An 18,977-nucleotide genomic window follows, 5' to 3' on the forward strand; every position below is an offset into this window, starting at 1 on the left:
GGAGTACATTTCTAGAGAAGAATGCATTTGACAGGGCCCAGCTCCCAAGTCATGACTTCATGTTCCTTAATCTTGGCAGTAGAATAAAGTCCTTAGCATAAGAACATTTTAAAGTCCAGATACATGACACTTTAGCGTTCTTATCATAACTTTTCTTTTTATGTCTACAGGATTTACAATGTTTGCAGATGGAAGTAATTTAATACCATGGTGATCTTCCATCTAGCCTGTTTTCTTTCAGTGACCTTATATTTACTATAAGAAAACACCAACAAGGTGTATGATTTCTCATGGAAAAAATAGTAACTATTTTAAACAAACAAAACAAAACAAAACAAGAACAAAAACAACAGATTTTATCCAACAGAATCATAATTTTTCCACTATCCCCATGCTTTAAAAAAAATGCTCATTTGTTCTGGGGGAGTGGTTTAGTAGGAGACAGAGCCAGTTTGGCTTTACTGCAAAGGATGCATTTAAAATAAAAGAAAAAATAAAGCAATAGTAGAAACCACAGGTTTTATGTTTTAAATGGAAAGAGATCTAGCTGGAAAAGAGTTGATTACATATATTTCATATCATGACCTCACATTCAACCAACCCTTCCTCACATGCACCCTAAAAACATCCTGCTGTGGTTCCTGGCATCTATGAAAGGTTGGTAGAAAATTGCAAACTAAGCATATGTCCTGAGAGCTTGGACAGAGAAAAATTGAAATAAGATCTCAGAATCCTTTTACCCATCCTGCAGCTGCAGTCCGTAGGAACAACCGCAGGAACCAAACAGAACCAATCTAAACTAAAGGGAACCAATCACAATATTATATTATGCAATTTTAGTAACAAGGTAAGTGTTTTCAGGATATCTCCAGCTTTATTGTTGATAAATAAGAGAGTGCAATACTTTAGAAAAAGGTTTGTCAGCCCCCCCCCCCCTTTTTTTTTTAACTAAATGCCATCACATTCCCACATTTAACATAAAGGCTTTGTGAATGAGACAGGTTGAATACCTACTAATTTTTGTGCATTCAATTACAGGAATTATGCTCAGAAATCCATACTATCAGAGTGGATTGCATTATTGGACAGAGACCTAACTTTATGGCAACCAGGCTGTAAGTATTTCTGATACTACATAGGTCTCTGTAAAATTCAGAAGGTAATTCACTCACAACTTTATAACAAGTTATATTAATGGCAGTATATCATCTTACATCGGCTTCAGTTCTTCCCTGTGGTTTAATTGCTAATAAATTATGAGAGTATTATTATTAATAATAATATATATTATATATATATTATATATGATATATCATGTCATATACACAATATTATATATTATTATATATCATTAATAATAGCATATATATTATTAACAATAATACTAATATTAATAATATTATATTATTACAATATATGTATAGTATAGATTTATAATATATTATTATAATATATTTATTAAATATATATTTAATGTTATATAATATTAATAATATTATTTTTAGGGAAAAGTAAGCTAGATATCACAATTATAAAAAGTAAAGTATTTATGAAAGTATATTGTTCTTTAAAACTCGATTTTCTTCAGAAATATCTATCTCTTTTTTCTCGGTCTTTATTGGCATTGCCTGAAAATGTTCCTGAGGTTTCTGTAGCTTCTGCATCATAAGGCTGAAGCTGATCATGATTCAAATAAGTATACTTCCTTTCTTTCTATTTTTAAAGCCAAATTAAAGATTAGTTTCCACTTACTAAATGCAGTGACATCCATGGATACATTCCCTTTTAAGTCAAGTAGAGAATCAAAGAAGAAATGGTATCCAAACTCAACGTGTTTGCGAAAACATTTGCTATTTCGGGAGAGCTTTCCTTTGAGTAAAATAGTTCAAACTATTAAAAAAAAAAAAAGAAAAAAAAAAAAAAGATATTTTCATATTTAGGGTATTAATAGTTTTTGACTGTTTTAATTTGTATAGGTCCAGACAGATAGAGAATGTAAATTTAAAATGTCAGAGGAAGAAAAAACAAAACAAAAACAAAACAAAAACAAAAACAAAGCATTCATAGTAGTATAAATAAGAATGAAGAGTACTCAGTGAACTCCAGAAATGTTCTTTTTTAGGAGGTTATGCTAGCTTCCAACTTATTCCACATATCTCCAATGTGGCTTTAAGCACAATGAAAGAATTAGATGGTTTTAACTACCTTTCTCTTCTTTTAACCCCAAAGAGAAGTACAAGCCATGAAAGAACAGGAATCATTAAGACAATGGGATTTCATGGATCTCTTCCCCTAAACAGCATATGAAAGCATAGAAATGGCCCCTGTCCAAGTCCAAGTTGTTTTACTTTTTTTTTTTTTTTTTTTTTTTAACAGCAATAATTGTATGTTCCAACAGGCAGGCAAGTAAAGTATATACTTAATGAGTCTAATTAGTGGAGAATAAATACTGAACTGAGGAGGGACCTGCTCTGAAGCAGATGTTCTTCATTCCAATGACCTTTGAAAGAGTATCCACTTAGACCCAGCATGGAATTTCTATTTTCCTCACAATGTAGAGAAATCATGTGTAGTTTTTTTTTTTTTTTTTTTTTTTTTAACAATTATTAGGATGCTTCCCTGTGTTATATATGGAGTGGTAATTCGTGTCGAGAAAATGGTTGATATTAATAAAGAAGGGGGAGATTTGGGAATGTGGCCATGGGGGTTGGAAAGCCCCATGGTTGAGATAGCATTAGACTCTTAACGATGTGGCCATCAGGAATGTAAAAGAGCTTAGAGGGAACAAAGAAAGGTGATTCAGGAGACTCCATGCAGTCTCGGGTTGCTTGTGCTCCAGCCTTTAAGGCATGGAAGTTTCTGGGTGTTTGCTGTTGCCAGACAAAGTTGTTTGACCAATGAAAAGTTGGTTTTGAAAAGGACTGCTGTGGGGAGAAGGGTAGAAGAGGGGAGGCTGCCCTCAAAATAAAAAAAAAAGGCAGCACGATATAATGAAGTTATGTCATCAATAAAGAAGTAGAAAGAAGGAATGAAAAGGAACAGGCTAGCAGAACAGGGACCAGGACGGGAACAGGGACATTGATCGCCTCATGAAGATAGCTTCAGCCAAAGTCAGCAAACCGCTCGGAGAAGCTTGCACAGAAAGTCGCTGGAAATGGGAGCACCGGTGCTCGGAAGAAGCTCAAGCTGAGAGAAGCGGCCCCGCGCACACAGCTGCCCCTCGCTGGTAAGCAGCTGCACATTGTGGGGAATCATACATGTACGTCCTTAGGAACAAAGACTGTCCTGGTCACCTTGCAACTTATTCTCCTTATTGACAATCGGACAGTTTAGGAGCCCGAAATATGGGACCAAACTGAGGTCAAGGTGTGGGACTCTGCTACTAAAAACGACAAGGTTGCGGTGGGACTGCTCAGCACCTGGCGAGCAATCTCTGAGGCCTTACAGAGCCCTGTGGGACCACAGTCAGAAATGTGTGGTTTGCCAGACAGTGAGGGAGCTGCGGGCTCCTTTACTGATCCTTCTGCTACGCCATGGGCCCCTCTGCTGCTACAGCCATCCAAGGCTTTTGCTGTTACACCCCCTGCTGACCTGGACGTGCCTTTTGACCCAGGCCTTTGACCTATTGGCCTTGAGAAGGAGATGGATATGCTTTTCTTCGATCTGGGAAGAACGACGGGATACAGAAGGCCCAAAGACCGAGTTGCTTGACAACTTAAAGCCAGACATATTGTTCAAAAGGAATGGAAAATGGAGACTTGCATGTAATCAAGAAAAGGAATGGAAGATGGAGACTGTTAAGGCATGGAACTTCAAGGATTCTTTGTTACCTTTCCTGGTTGTGCGTATGTATAGGCATCGTCGGGTTTAGTATGTAAAGCAATGTGCTGTATATTTAGAAAATTGATGTTTGTGTGTGCGTGTTGGTGGAGCGTAGGCTCCCCGCACACCCAGCGCTGTTTACTTGCCTTTTATACCTTTTATAGCTTTTATACCTTTTAGAAATATTTGTTTTATAAACATTACAAAATTCAGATTGAGGTGAGACCTCATTTATAAAACTTTAGAGACTTGGGAGTTGGCCTCAGCGATCCTTGTGGGTCCCTTCCAGCTCAGGACGTTCTGTGATTCTATGACCCCAGGGGAGAAGTGGTGAAAGGTGACAACCAGACCAAGATACGGTAGGTTTGCCAGGATGGATTTCAGTGCCGAAGTTTCCTCCTCAAGTCTACTTCAGTCATGAGCTAGGGACGGCCCTCTGTGTGGTAACAGGCCCTGGTGCTGAGGTCACAGTGTATCCCTCCTACATCCCTCTGCCGTGTGTGCCAGCTGTGGCCCAGTTGCTTGTAGGGCCGGTAGGAGGAGGACCCAGAGAGAGCATTGTGTCTATCTGGGGACATCCTGCTGCGATGGAGAGGCTGAGAGCCCTTAGCGGTGAGGGGCAGCGGGAGGGAGGTTGGGGGCTGAAGCAGGACCCTTCCCAGCAGGCTGCTCGGGGCTGCGTCTCCTGCGGAGATTTCTCTCCCAGCTGGCCAAGATCCTCGTCCCTACCAGCTCCAGCCCCCTGCAGCCAGCAGCACCGATGCCACCTGCTCCGTTCTTTCCTTCCTTCCAGGTGTGGGCTGCTGGCCCAGACGGAGCCGTCGCCAGGGCAGAGGCAGGGTGCCAGGGCCTGTCCCTGAAGCGGCCCCGACCTCTGCCAGTGTTGCGACTTTGCTAGAGCGCCTGCAAGACGAGGAGGTGAGCTGGGGGCTCCCCACCATGATGCAGGGGGGGGAGCAGGGGGAGCCTGTGCCTGGCGGCACCTCTGCCCTCCTGGTTTTCTCATCCAGAAGCCCCGGCACAGGGCAGTGCCCAGCCTGGAGCTTCTCAAGGAGCAGTCATTTGCCCGGGCCCCATCCCAAGGTCCCCTGGCTGCCCAATCCCAGAGGCCAGGGGCTTTGTGTCCCTCTTGCAGCTTCCCAGCCCCAGCAGCACATCCCTAGGCTCTGCAGAGCGAGGGCGGGCAGCTGGCGGCGCGCTGGCAAGAGGAGCAAAGCAAGTGCAACTGATCCCTATGGTGCTCTGTCCCCAGGGCGACAGAGCGCAGACGTACTGCGAGCTGGAGAGCGTCTTGTGGGGTGATGACAGCTGCCTGCAGTGCGGTGTCGTCAACCGGCTGCTAGCAGAGGTGTCCTGGGACCTGACAGCTGCCCAGGTGAGATGGTGCTCTTGGAAGGCGAGGGGAGCAGCCTGCCAGGCATTGGAGGGCAATGCGGAGCACACAGACAGGTTTTGCTGGCCTTGGGGCCCCACAGAGGCTCTTGAGCCAACCTGAGCCTCTTTTTCAGGGCGTGACGGAAGACACGAAGGTGGCTGCCAGTGACGTCTTGGTGGCTCTGGCCCGCTCCCACTTCAGCTTCGTGCTAGCCGAGCTCCTGGCCCAGCTGAATGCCCCAGGGCAGATCTCCAAGGAGTTCGTGCTCATCACTGTGGGCAAACTCCTCAGCACCAACGGTACGGTCCAGCACCGCCATCCTCCCTCCCTCCCTCCCCTCCCGCTTTGGGCCAGGCTGGGAGAGCTGGGATAGAAAGGGATCCTTCCCCTCTCCACGCAAGCTGTGCTGAGCTGGGGGGCACCATGGCTGCAGCGCCTCCTCCCTCGCTGCCAGTGCCGGCTGGGGGCTCTGACCGTGGCCACTCTCCGTTCTCTTCGCAGCCCTGCAGTGCATCCCCTTCATGCGCGTGGTGCTGTTGGGGCTGCGCACCGTGGTGGGCCAGTTAGGGAGCGGCCGGATCCTGCGTGCTGCCTGCGGTGGTGAGTGGACCCTGGGGAGGGGCAGGGGCAGGGGCAGGGCAGCCCCTGGCACCTCGCTCTGCTCTCAGAGCGGGCATGGCGGGCCTGAGCCCACGCTGCTGCCATCCCAAAGCGTTGGGGGCGCCTGGAAAGGGTGGGTGAAGGTTTCTGTGGGCTGGAGGTGAAGGTGCCCGGGAACCCCTGGGTCCCCTTCCTGGACTTTCCTACCGGGTTCATGTGCCCTGATGGCCAAAAATTGGGGAAGGGAAGGGCAGGGGAAGGCTGCAGAGGAAAATGCTGGAGCCTGTGAGGAGAAGGTGTCATGTGGAGGACAGAAACGGTGTGGCGTTGTCCTTGAGACACTTTGAGCACACAACTTGCCCTCGAACCTAGATCTGCTCCTGAGCTGAATGAACTGTGCTTCCAGCAGGCTGGCGGGGGGTGCCGCTCCCTTCCCTGCTCCAGGCTCCTTTTTCTCTTCTCTTGCTGCAGCTCTGGAGCAGTGCGCCAAAGTGGTCAACGTTTACATCTGCACCTGGAAAGGATGCTCCTTGCCTGCTCCGGAGAAGGAGCAGCTCTACGAAAGCCTTTCCCAGGTGTTCTGCTCTGTGGCAAGCACCTTGCTGGACTGCCAGGAGGAAGAGGTGAGAAGTGCTGCTTTCCCAGCTGGGGACGGCAGCAGGGATGTCCCCTGTGCCTGTGCCTCTGTCTGTGCCCAGCGGGCTGGCTGCAGAAGGCCCCAGCCTGGCTCTGTGCCTGGGGCTGGGGGCTCCCTGCGGGGAAGCAGCTGAAGCCCAGGGCATTTGGGCAGGCAGGGCGGGGGGTGAGGGGTGGGGAAAACCTCTCTGCCCTCCAGAGCAAGCCCATCTCCTGCAGGGCAGAAGGGCGAGGGCGAGGGAGAGGAAGGGAAAAAGGGCAAGGGGAAGGCCTCTCTGTGGGCAGGGCAGACCTTCAGCCTTTGACGCTGGGTCTCCCCGCTTCCTCTCCAGGACAAGCAAGCTGTCATCGGGGCCATGACTCCCTTGATGCGTGTCCTCCTGCACAAGGAGGAGCACCGGGAGCATGTCTGGGAGCAGCTCCTCTGGCTCCTGCACCAGTACCGGACGGTCCAAGACGCCTCCAGGGTGACCAAGGTGAGGTGTGGCGCAGGGCCTGGCACGGCCGTGGGGTCTGTGCAAGTGGCACGAGGGCTCAGGGAGCTGTGGCATGCAGGGAGGAGCCAGGGAGCTCCCCTTAGAGAAACGTGCAACAGGGAGGTCCGTGGAGATGCGAGGCTCCCTCGGCTCTTCAGGCAAGGGAAGAGCAACCGTGATGGGGCCAGGAGGGAGCCAAGAGGCAGTGGGGCCCACCTCTGGGAGATGGGAGGCTTTGCCCCCACCTCCCTGGGGGCTGTTTGCACGGGGAGCTGTGTTGCTGTGCACAGTCGCTCCATTCGCAAGTGGCTTGACATGGCTTCGGCCCTTTCTTCCTCTCCTGTTCTCTTGCAGAACCTCCTTTCTTTCCTGGAGGCCCTGGAGCAAGCTCAGATCCCCGTCCCCAAGGGCAAGTGTCTTGCCATCAGCAGTGTCGTGTACAGCGAGGTAAGGGGAGCCTGCAGCCACACAGCCACAGCAATTCCCTCTTGGCTGAGTCTCGGGAGGACTCCAGAGCCCCGAGTCTTTGAATGCTGCTCAGCCGTGGCTCCTGGGTGGCTCCTGGGTGCTCCAGACCTGTGCGTGTGTCCCTGGGGATGCTGTGGGGTGGGCTGGGTTTTGACTGGGGGTCCTCTTGCCACCAGTGCCCAGGGAGATGAGAGCTGGCAGCGCCGTTTCTTTTCGGGCCCTCTCAATGCTGCTGGGACTTGCTCCACCATGTTCCCACCTTGTTCCCACAGCTCACTGCCGACACCACAGAGCACAGCCAGGAGCAGAAGGCAGAGCTGAGCCAGTGCATCCTGCTGCAAGGTAAGGAGAGGAGCTGTGGCGCTGCCCCGTGGTGTCCCGGCAGCTCTCTCCCAAAGCTGCTTGCTAATGCAGGATGGGATTTCTTCCCCACAGCTCGCATCTGCCCAGAGGAGACGATCCCGTTCCTGGAGTCCCAGCTGGGCCACGAGAGGGAGGCCGTGCGCGTGGCAGCCCTGGGTCTGCTCGGTGCTCTGGCACGCTGTGACGGTCAGTACTGCGGGGTCAGGGCTTGGAGGGCTCTCTTCCACCCTCTGGGCTGTGCCTCCACGCATGCCTCACTGGATCTCTTGCAGAGCCCGCGATGGCAGAGAAGCTGCCCCAGGTGGTGGGGGCTGTCAAGCATGTGTGCAGGGACCCCAGCATCCGGGTGAGCTGCTTTGGGAAGGGACTGTGCCGTCGGGGTCGGGGTCGGGGTCGGGGTCGGGGTCGGGGTGGGAGAGAAACCTTTTCCCTCAGGGCAGAGGCAGAGCCTGGCAAGGCTGGACTAGAAGGGCTCGGACCTAGCCAGCCATTTCCCTGCTCCTTCGTGTTTACCGGAGGGAGGGCTGACAGCCAGAGGTGATGCCGCTGCCAGCGTGGGCAGGTCCCCGTGGCCCTGTGCTAAGCACACTTGACCCCTGGCAGGTGAGGAGGGCAGTTCTGCACTTCATCAGGGAGCTGCTCAGTGCCAATGCCCAGAGCTGCTCAGCGTGGGACGTTGTGGGCTACATCTTCAGCGAGTTCAGCCGGAGCTCGAACAGAAGGGTAAGGACAGCGTGCAACATCTTCCCTGGGGAGATCTGCTGCCAGGAGGCTGGCATGGGAGCCTGCTGGGGCCACACCTGAGCCTTCTGGGGTAGGACCTGAGAGCAAGCGGGGCGGGGGGTTCCCAATGTTGTCTTGCAGGCTGCGGGACTCCTGTCTGCCCGGGAAGCCCAGGAAGAAGGAGCTCTCCAAGGGCTGTGCATGGACGTCCTGGGGTCCCTGGACATCTCTGTGAGAGGGATGGCCAAAGTAAGTCCTCCTCTGTCCTGCTGCTGCTGCTCCTCTCCTCTCCTCTCTTCAGGCCATTTGTTCCTTTGCACACCTGAAAGCTCGCCCCCAGCATGCTCGGAAGTGCTCAGGGAGATGCACACCATCCTCCCCATCTCTGAGCTGAGGCAGAAATGCTGACGGGCTGAATTGTCTCATTGCCTACAGCTCCTGTGGCCGAGGCTGCTGATCTATGTGATGCCAGCCAAGTACACGGGCATGCTGATCCCCCTCTCGCGCTGTCTCCGCGCCCTGGCTGAGAGCAATGAGCTGACAGCAGGGCACGAGCATCACGAACTGGATCCCGATGTCCTCAACGCCCTGTTGCAAGGTAGGAGTAGCAACTCCCCCATGGAGCTCTGCTGATCTCTTTGTCTGTGCCCTGCATGGACGGCAGCGTGGCAGGGCACGGTGTGGCTCGGCATCTCGCCCAGCATTTCTTTCTCCCCGCAGACATGACGCTGACTCCGCACAACTTGCTGGCTCGCCTGCTGGTGGTGGCGGGGTCTCCTTTTGCGGGCAGTGAACTCCAAGCTGCTGCCTTGCTGGTGATGCAGAGCCTCCACAGCAGGATCCACGCAGCTGTGGGGGCCACGTGGAACACCGAGATTCCCCTGCTGCTGCAGTACCTCCAAGGTAAAGTGCTGCTGGGGAGGGGGAGAGGGAGGAAGGGCATGGCAAGTCAGCTTCCCAGCATGGCTAAGGGGAATCCCCGCCTGGTGCCCAGAGCTTGTTCTGCTGCCGTTTCGTTTCCCTGCCCGGGAGCCAGCACTGAAGCTGGGGTCCCACAGCGATCCATTCGTCCCGGCGCATGGATGGGGCCCTTCCCGTCCCCTTGGACAGCGTGCTGGTCCTGGTGGCACCTCCATGGCCCTGCTGGGGCGGTGCTTGTGGGGAGGGACGGATGGCCGCCTCTGGAGCGGGTGCAGCCACCAGCTTCCCTGGGCCAGGCCAGCTTGGCAGCAGCTCTTCGTCTGTGGCTTGGTCCCAAGCAAGGTTTTTTGTCTTCTTCCTACTTTCTAGGAGGAAAGGGGAACATCCCAGACGCTGCCGAGTGGGAGCGCCGTCTGCTTCAGGTACTGCAGCCCTGGGAGGCATAGCATAGAGAGGTGGCAGGGGTGTTTCCCAGGCACCCCACTCCTCCTCCTCCTCCTGCATCTCTCTCTCTCCCTTCTCCCACGGGCCACAGCTCTCGTGGAAGGCCACTCTGGAGTGGCCGCGTACCTTGGCACTGCCTCTTCCTGCTTGTCAAAGGCCAAGAAGCATTCGCTTCCTCTCCTGTTCTCTCCTGCAGTTCCTGAGGGCATCCCTGGAAACCATCGGGGACGACGCCTGGATCAAGCGCCTGAGCTGTGTGCTGAGCCAGCGGCTGGACAGCTCTCCCAGCAGCTCTGGGGAGAAGGTCGGTTCCCTGCCCGGCTCTCCCCTGGCAGCGCAGCCACGGGGCCCCCGCCCACGTGCAGGGCTGGGGCTGGGGTTGCAGGCGGTGCTCTGCCCACGAGGGCTGTCTGCGCTGCTTCCCTGGCCCTTGCCCCCCGCGGCCTTTCCCTCCTCTCGTGCTGAGCGGGGCTGGCGAAAGCCCATCCCTGCGTCCGGGCTCGGCTGCTCCCCGTGCGCTGGCCCCGTTGCAGCACGCCAGGCTGTTGCTGCATCTCGGGCTCGGCTTGTTCCCTTGCAGGCTTTCCTATACAAGGCTCTTGGGACGACGCTGGCAGCTTGTCAGGAACTCCCACACGTCCAAGAGAACCTGCTGCAGCATCTGACGAGAGCACAACCTGAGGAGCCATCTGAGGCCCAGGTGAGCTTCCCTGCTCTGTCCCCGGGCCCTGCTCCAGGCCTTTTCCAGCTCCTCATCGCTGCCCACCACTGTGGCTGGCCATGACTGAACGGCTGGGCCCGTGCCGACTGTCCCTCGGTCTCTTGTTGCAGGGAATCATTTCTCTCGTCTGCCAAGCCGCCGACAGCCACTTCGGCCTGGTCTTGGAGACTTTAACAACATTTGCTGCCACCTCGTGCAGTGGCCGGGGCTTGAGGGTTTCCAGACGCAGGAAGGTGAGGTGTTTGGGGTTTCCCTCCCTGGCTGTCTTCCACCTGCTTTTCATCGTGGGCTGTGGGGGGCCATGGGGCGGACGTCTCACAGCATCTCTTGCAACGCAGACGACCCAGGCCAGCAGGAGAGCTGAGGCCACTTGCAGGGCTGTCATGCTCGCCCACAGCAGCATGGCACTGCGTGCCTCCAAGGAACAACTGCTCGCCCACGTGGAGGCAGACATCGCGGGCAACATCCTGCTGCTCTCCATCTCCAGCAGCCAGGTGAGAGCTCGGGGCGTGTAGGGGCAGGGCTGCTGGGTGCAGTCCCAGCTCCAAGCCCTCCGTGCTAGGGCATCCTGAGAGGGGCCGTCTCTTTCCAAAGGTCCCCCGAGGAATGGTTTGTCCCAGCAGGAAGATCCAAGCCCTTCCCCTAGATTTCCCCCGCGTGCACATGTTCCTCTTGCAGTCTGTGGCCCTTCCTCCAGTTCAAAGGGTTTTCTTCTCTCTTGGGCCCCAGAACTTGCAGACCAATCTTGCCGTGGCACAGAGCATCCTTGAGGTCGGCTGTGCCGTTCAAGCTGTGGGGAACTTGGGCAGCTTCCATCCTGTCCTGAAGCACAAGCTGCTGCTGATCCTGCAGGTGAGTGCCCAGAGCCAGGGCTGTCTTGCAGGGGAGTTTGGGGCCGTGCCAGGAGGCAGGAAGGTCTCCCTCAGCCGCGTGGGAGCTCCTGAGCTCCTGGAGCCGTGTCCCCAGCTGGTGGGGGGGCCCTTGAGTGCTGGCAGGCAGTGGCCATGGCTGGGCAGCCGCTGGGGAGCTGCTCCATCCTGCAGCGCCCCTGTGGGAGCTGCGGGAGCGCTGCAGCCAGTGTCTGGCAGGAGTGCCCGTCCCCGGGCAGGGTGCGAGAGCTCTCCTGTGCCCAATGCCCACTTGGCAACTTTCTCTTGCAGAACTTGGTGAAGACGACTCTCTGGGACTTCCCGGCAGCGTCCCTGCACCTGAAGGTGATTCTGGCCCTGGAGCAGTGGAGGTAAGAGCGAGGAGCTGCGGGGGCTGTGAGGCGGGATGATGTTCCTCCTGTCGGGGAGCTCCCAAAGAGCAGCACTCCCTGCCATAGCCTAGGCTGGCTGGATTTGGGGCTGTCAATGAGGACAAGCCCAGATGCCATGTGACCCCCTCTGCAGAGCGCTAGGAACTCCTCTTATATTTTTTTTCCCTCGTCTTCTTTTTTCCCCTTGCCAGCAAGCTGGAGATCTCGTTCAGCAGCGAGGAAATTTTCAGCCTGCTGTCTGACTGCTGCCAGGCCATCCTGCCACTTCCCTCAGCGGCTGAGCAGATTGGGAAGATCAGGAACGCAGAGCAGGCAGTGCTGCAGCTCCAGGTAACTTGCTGTCCCTTCCCAGCACAAGCTGTGTGCTGGCAGCAGCCGTGATCCTGCATCTCCGTCCCTCTCCTCCGCTTTCAGTCCCTGCACATGGCCACGAAGGCTCTGGGCCGGCTCATGGCAGTCCTGCTGAAGACAAAGCCAAGCCCTGTCGACTTTGTAGACATCGCCGGGGTGAGTATCCATGGGGTGCTGGAGGCCAAGAAGTGGGCCCTGCAGGGGGGAAAGCCAAGAGGCAGCCCCTGGCTGGCTGCAGCAAGGAGCTGGCTGCAGGGAAAAGCTCCTGGGTGGGAGCAGGTGCGTCTGAAGAGAGTGGGGCAGTGCCGCAGGGCAGGCCCTCAGGGCAAGTGCCAGGAAGGGAGGGGAGGGAAATGGAGAGGGATGGCGGGAAGGGAAAGATGCCCCTTGGCAGACAGAGCTGCTCTGCCCCAGGTCCTGTGGTTCTGGCTCTCCTCGGACAAGCCGTGGGTGTGCAAGAGGGCCCTGCAGGTCTGCGCCCAGCTGCTGGAGGACTGCAGAGATGGAGTGGCTTTTCAGGTGAGGAAGGATGCCCAGTGTGTGCCCCCAGCTGCAAGGGGGCCTGGCAGGGCAGCTCTGCCCAGCTGTGCACGGGCTGTGGGGTCCCCCAGCGCCCAGCCCCCCTCTGCCCAGTCCTGGCCTGAGCAGGGCGCGGCTGGGAGAAGCAAGGGAGTGCTGGGGCCAGTTCCAGCCCTTGTTCTTCCTCTCGCCCCTGCAGACAAGAGGTGCCTACCTGCCGTTTGGCGCCTTGGCGGGATTGCTGGGGCCTCTGACCTGTGAGCCCATGAGCAGCTCCCGCCAGCTGGCCGCTGCCTGCCTCAGCTCCCTTCTCCACATCCAAGGTGAGTGTGAGTAGAGCAGGCGCCTGCCGGCCCTCTGCCCCGCCTGGCCCTAGCGGGATCCCCCGCGGGGGCTGGGCCCTGCCGCCAGGAGGGAAAGGAGAGGCACGGTGCTCGGCTGCTGTCCTGTCCCCAGCCTGTTCGTCCTCCACCTCCCCAGCCAGCTGGGGAGGGATCCTGGCAGAGGGCCACCCAGTGCCACCTGCCACCAGCGTTTCCTGCAGCCGGGGGCACTCAGAACCTGGCAAGGGCCATCCCGCTGCAGCGAGTTCAAGACTGACTCCCCTGGCCTTCAGCAAAGGCTGGGAAGGGAAGTTCAGTTGCCCTAAGTGGGACTTCCCTTTTCTCTCCGTGCTCGTTCCAGCCAAGGCCACGAACAGGCTGTTGGAGACAGACGACCCTGCGAGCTTGTGTGAGGGGCTGAGTGCTCGCAGCGACGCCTCTCAGCAGCTCCGGACCTCCATCCAAATCGCAGAGGTAAGGAGTGCCCTCAAGCTTGCCTTATGTTCTGAAGAGCTGGAGCGGAGCCGTGACGGGATCTCGATCTCTCCTGGTTCTTGCATCTTTCCAGGTCGTTTGCAAAAACGTCCCCAAAAAACAGGTTGCAGACTTCATGAATACCATCCAGGAGCCCTTCCGGCGTGCCAGAGGAAGCCGCGTGTGTGCTGCAGGCCACTGGATGATCACCTTTCTGGAAACCTGGGGAAAGGACATTGGTCCAGACGTAAGAGACCTTTTTCCATGCCTTGGACTTTCTCGCTTTGGCTGTCGCACCACACATCTTGCCGGTTGTGTGCTAAAGAAGCTCTCGGGGCAGAGTCAGGGCTCGGGCAGGGTGCTAGGGGTGAAATTTCGCCTTCGAGCGTGAAAGAGTGGCAAGGGAGCAGGCGTGGCTCATGGGCTGAACGTCCATGTTCCCGTGCCAAGACGTTCTTTCTCCCCTGCTTCTTTCAGGTGCGAGGAATCCTCTCCACCCTGCACAGCCGCACAGAGTCCATGCTGGAGCCCTCGTGCATGTACTTCGTGCACCATGCGGTGCTGATCCTGGCCCGCCATCACGAGAGGCTCACGATGAACGTCATCCTCAAGAAGTTTGTGCCTCTGGACAGGTACATGCGCTCCTCCCTTTCCTGCTGGGCTCAGAGAGCCGTAGCTTGCCTCCCCTCCCCTAGGGCGATCCAAGGGAAGCAGCAGCTCCTTGTCCTCCACCCAAATGTAGGAGGTGTGCTTGTAGCACTGGGAACAGAGCAGACGGGCTCATGGTTGCACATCTCTTGGCAGAAACACACTGGAGCTGTGGAGGACTCTGGGGAGAGACAGCATTGGCCTCAGTGTGCTGAAGCGCTTAGCGAGGAAGCTGAGGAGAGTGGGAGACGACAGCTGCCAGCCCAGCTCGTCCAGTGGCAGGCTGCACGCCCACCAGCCTTCTGCGGAGTCCTTGACTGTACGTTCAGAGGCTTTGTGCCTGCTCCCCCACTCCCAGTCCGAGGGCGAGGCGTTGGGTGCCCTTTGCAAGCGTCTCTGGACACTGCCAGGACACTGCTGCAGTGTCTCAGCGGTAGCAGTTCGGGACGGCCGGCACAGCCGCTGCGCCCAGGCTGCAAGGCTGTCCCGGAGACGGGGCGTGCAGGCAGTAGAAGTGCCCCAGGCAGCCAGCGGGCCGGGGCTGGCAAAGCTCTTGTTTAACGGGTGCTTGTCGGGTGCTCTCATTTCCCTGCAGGTCACCCGTGCCATCTCCGAAATGGTGTCCGTGCAGTCCAAGGAGGGGGTCCAGAGCTTGCTTCCCTCCCTCCTCCCTGGGCTCCTGCTGCAGCTCAGCAAGGCACTGGGGAAAGAGATTCTGTTTGCGCCCCTCAGCCCCTGGAGAGGGCACGCTGAGGATCAGCGGCAAGAGGGCAACGTGTGCAGGTCAGGAGCAGGAGGGGCAGGGCAAGGGGGGCTTGAATGGCCTAGCCAAGCATGCTTGTGTGTTCCCTGTCCTGCTTTGTGGCCCAGCTCTGGCCACGGGCAGCTGTGCTTTCTTGCCGTGGAGGCTCTGCCAGTGTAATTCCCGGCCTGTCAGGGTGCACCAAGCATTGCACTCAGGCGGTGCTGCCTCCCTGGGGAGCTTTGAGTGCTCAGATCAGTCCCCCCACAACACAACACAACACAACACAACACAACAGGGCACCTTGCCGCAGGGCGCTCTCTCCTCCCTGCCATCGACTGATCCTGGGGGCCCTGGCTTTTGTCCTTCTGTAAGCGGCTTGGGGCATTGCCAGGGCTAAAAAAGACAGTTGCTTTTCTGGCCAGCTTTTGCCACAGACTTGGTGGCTACAGAGCGTTGCCTCTGCGCTTCTTTGCCTCTCCCTCCCTCGCTGGAGCTTGGGATGAGCGAAGAAGCGGCTCGGCTCGTAAAGCTGCTGAGCATTCTTGCTCTGCTAAGTCCCTGTAAGTTCTGTAAGTTCCCTGCGGAACACTGCTCTGATCTGAGACTTCTCTGGCTCTTGCTCTTTCCCAGGCCTTTCTGTGAAACTCTCCTGTCAGTGCTGAGCAAATGCGCTGAGAAGAGCTGGCTGACGCCGTTCTGGAGGCAGAAAATGTCGGCGCTGCTGGAGAGCCCCCGCACTTATGCCGAGGGCATGTGCCTCCTGACGAGGTGAGAGCCCCAGGGCAGCATCTCGCCTTCCTCTCGGTGGCTGCGCCCAGGGGAACGGCTGCCGGGGCCCGTTCCTGCGTGCTCGGGGAGCTCTGTGCAGGGCAGAGCAGCGCCTGTGCTGGAGGAGGGGAAGTCCGCGGTGGCAGCCTGCAGCCTTCCCACTTGACCGGGCGTTGCCCCTTGTGCTCTTTGTGCAGTGTCCTGCTCCGTGCCCAGCTCATCTCCCAGGAGCTGATTGAGATCTTCTCCCAGTGGCTGCGCCACCCATCAGCAAACCTGCTGCTGACGGCCATGGCTTTCTTTGCTGAGGTGAGGCAGTAGGAGGGCAGGGGGGCTCCCCAGGGCTTTTCTGAAAGAGATTGCTGCTTGGGCTGCCTCTTGCTGTGGGGAGAGATGAGAAGCAAGCGTCCCCATCGAGACTCCTTTGTGCGAAGCCTGCTTGTGTGCTGTGCCTGGGCTGAGGTTGTGTCCTGACTCTCGTGGCTGTGTTGCTCTGTTGCAGCTGATGAAGGAGCCGCCTCTTGAGAAGAGGAACGTCCTGAAGACTCTGCGTGTCTTGGCTGAGAAAGCACAGCACCGAAGCAGCACCATAAGGCAGCTGGCAGCGAGAGCTCTGGGCAACGCAGCCGGCAGCATGCCCGTGGAGGTGAGACGGATTTCCCTGCGCTCTGACTGCAGGGATATTCCCCTCCCTAGCAAGACCCCGGGGGAGAGCTGCTTCAAGGGTCTGGACAGAGCGGCAAAGGCAAAAGCAGGGCTCCTTTCTCTCATTCCGCGCTCCTTTCCCTGATGCCAGCAGGGCTGCCGAGGGCAAATTGGGTGCCAAATGTCAGAGGAACAGTGCTTTGGAGCAGAGCTGTCAGCCACGGAAAGAAAGAGCAGCCCTTGGAGGCAGGGAGAGCCCTAAGTCTGTGCACGTCTTTGCCTTTGCAGGTGCGGAAGCACGGGAGACAAGTTGTCCAGGTGCTGCAACAGAGCCTGGCGGACACTGCCTGTCCCGAGGTGGTTGCAGAAAGCATGCTGGCGCTAGCTGAGCTCGTGAGGGTGCTGCAGGCGGTGAACTTGGGATCGGCCTTTGAAGACATCGCCAGGTCCACCAAGATGTTCTTCGAGTCTGTGAGTGAAGCCAGCTCTTGCTGCCGCTGCTCTGAGAAGCGTGGGGTGGGCAGGGGCCTGCACGCGCCGCCTGGATGGCCTCTGCTGGCTGAGTGCCTGCTTCGGCCTCGTTACCCAGCTGACAAACGGCTTTCTGCTTGCAGGAAGAAGAGTACCTTCGCTACTCGGCCTTGCGCCTCTATTCAGTCCTGGCCTCCTCAGCCTCGAGCAAGTGGTCGTTCTTTGCCGGAGAAGTGGCGGAAACATGGGTCAGCCTTTTCCTGCACCTCCGGGATCCCGACTTTGCAGTTGCCAGCGTAAGTGCCCTTGGAGCTTGCTCCCAAAGCCCCAGAAAGCTGCGTGGCCACGGCCGAGGCATGGCTGGCTGAGCTCCCTGGGCAGGTCCCACACACGCTGCTGGAGGAGGAATGACGGCACAACTCTCTTCTTCAGATGTGCAAGATCACCTTCAGGCTCTGTGTTCCATTTATGGGGCTGAGGCGGCCACGGGAGATCATCTCTCTCTGCAAGAGGCTGGGTGCACAAGAGCTGCAGGATGCGCTCTGCACTCACCTGGTAAGTAAGCTGTGCTCCAGCGAGACGTCAGGGCCCTGCCCTGGCTCCCTCAGGGGAGTGCGCGGTGCTGCATGTGGGGCTGGCCGGGACTGGGCCATGGCCATCCCTCCTGGCCACCCACTGCCTCTCCCCTTCCCCCTGTGGCCCACCCAGCCAGCTGGCTGAGGGGCAACAGAAGGCATCTTTTTGGACCCCCGTGAACTTGTGCCTTCCTGTCTTGCCCTAGGCCAGATACGCCCCGCCAGAGTTGGAGAGGCTCCATACCGTAGCCAGGAGAGGCTGCCTAGAGAACGGGCAGAGGCTGCACCCATCGACCTTCGAAATCCCTGGTGAGAGCCCGCACTGGAACTTACCGCTCCCTTTCCTGACCAGAGAGCTGTAGGGGCCTCTGCTTTCTCTTTCCTCCGGGCCCTGCCTTTGCAGAACAGGGCAGACACCATGCTGTGTCCCATGGCTGAAGATGGGGTAGACAGGGACGCAGGGCTTTTCCTTGCAACCTGCCTCCGAGTTCCTTCAAAAGCTTGAGCAACCATCAAGGAGTGATCTGGAGAATCTGGAGAGCAGCTCCAGGGTGTCAGGGGGCACAGCTGCCTGGGCTGGCTGCTCACAGCTCTGTCTGTCTTGTTGCAGCTTTCCAGGGCCGGAGCAGCACTGAGGACACCGGAGTGAGGAGAAGGCAGACAAGGCCCTCTGTGTCTGTGGTACCCTGTGGGCAATAAAACTCTGTACATGTACGTGGTCTCACCGCTCGCTGTGTCCTTGGGGAAATCCAACTCAACGTGGCCTCCCCTCTGTGGACAAAGGGTCTTTTTCGTAGGGCCAGGGGGGCACGTTGGGGCCTGTGGGGAAAAGCCTGGCAGGATGCACAAATGGGTTCTGCAGGAGCTGGTGGACCTAACCGTGAGGCCTCCCAGGGTTATCCAGCAAACGTCACCGCGATCAGGAGAGGCTGCTGGCAAACGGGAGAAAGCACACGTCGCCCCTCCAAATTTGTTTCTCTAAAACTTCCCTTAAAAAGAAACTGCTTGCCACTCCTATTCCCAACGTGTCCATTTCGTGAGGAGCGCAGAGAACGTATACTACTGTAACCTGGATCTTAACTTTTTCCCCCAGGTTTCACTAAAGCACCCTTTGCACCCTTTGCACCTTCCAGGAACTCATCTTGGGCATCTTTGGAAAACTGCTCTCCAAAGCAGTTCTCAACATGCGCTTCTGGGATGGTTTTACTCGGGTGGGCAGCTGAGCTCCACCACAACCGCTCTCTCACTCCCCCTCCTCCAAGAGGAACAGGGAGAAAAGAGGATGCAAAGGGCTTGAGGGTTGAGATAAGGACGTGGAGATTGCTCAACAATGATCGTGACAGGCCAAACAGAGTAGGGAGACAGTAACATTCATTGCCTATTCCTAACAAGCTAGAGAAGCAAGAAACAAAGGAAAGAAACCCAAAATGCCATCCACCCTCTTCCACCTCCTCCTCCCAAGCAGCGCAGGGGAATGGGGGCTGTGGTCAGTCTATGGCACTTCACTGCTCCTTCTTGGTCACTCTTGTCCTCTGTGCTGTGGAGTCGCTCCCATGGGATGCCATCCTTCCCAAACTGATCCTGCGGGGGCTTCCCACAGGCAGCAGCTCTTCCAGAACTGCTCCAGGTATGGGTCTGTACCACAGGG

General features: G+C 56.3%; 1 protein-coding gene across 1 annotated transcript; it reads left to right on the forward strand.

The window, feature by feature from the left end:
* The first annotated feature begins 4,352 nt into the window (after positions 1–4,352).
* LOC113843643 (maestro heat-like repeat-containing protein family member 2B) lies at positions 4,353–18,043 on the forward strand. The gene is made up of 39 exons (XM_072036789.1): positions 4,353–4,434; positions 4,616–4,740; positions 5,075–5,197; positions 5,331–5,496; positions 5,699–5,797; positions 6,269–6,420; positions 6,766–6,909; positions 7,264–7,356; positions 7,650–7,719; positions 7,813–7,926; positions 8,013–8,086; positions 8,344–8,463; positions 8,605–8,712; positions 8,899–9,061; positions 9,184–9,366; positions 9,754–9,806; positions 10,025–10,132; positions 10,409–10,528; positions 10,660–10,782; positions 10,888–11,043; positions 11,279–11,401; positions 11,710–11,789; positions 12,002–12,140; positions 12,225–12,317; positions 12,576–12,680; positions 12,880–13,003; positions 13,365–13,477; positions 13,572–13,724; positions 13,955–14,109; positions 14,282–14,444; positions 14,721–14,908; positions 15,501–15,638; positions 15,836–15,947; positions 16,141–16,284; positions 16,572–16,754; positions 16,898–17,050; positions 17,187–17,309; positions 17,536–17,638; positions 17,940–18,043. The coding sequence occupies exons 1-39, from the start codon at positions 4,410–4,412 to the stop codon at positions 18,026–18,028; spliced, it is 4,800 nt and encodes a 1,599-aa protein (XP_071892890.1). The 5' UTR covers positions 4,353–4,409; the 3' UTR covers positions 18,029–18,043.
* The last annotated feature ends 934 nt before the right edge of the window (positions 18,044–18,977 follow it).

Source organism: Anas platyrhynchos, chromosome 4, assembly GCF_047663525.1.
Source record: "Anas platyrhynchos isolate ZD024472 breed Pekin duck chromosome 4, IASCAAS_PekinDuck_T2T, whole genome shotgun sequence".
In the NCBI taxonomy this organism is placed as follows: domain Eukaryota; kingdom Metazoa; phylum Chordata; class Aves; order Anseriformes; family Anatidae; genus Anas; species Anas platyrhynchos.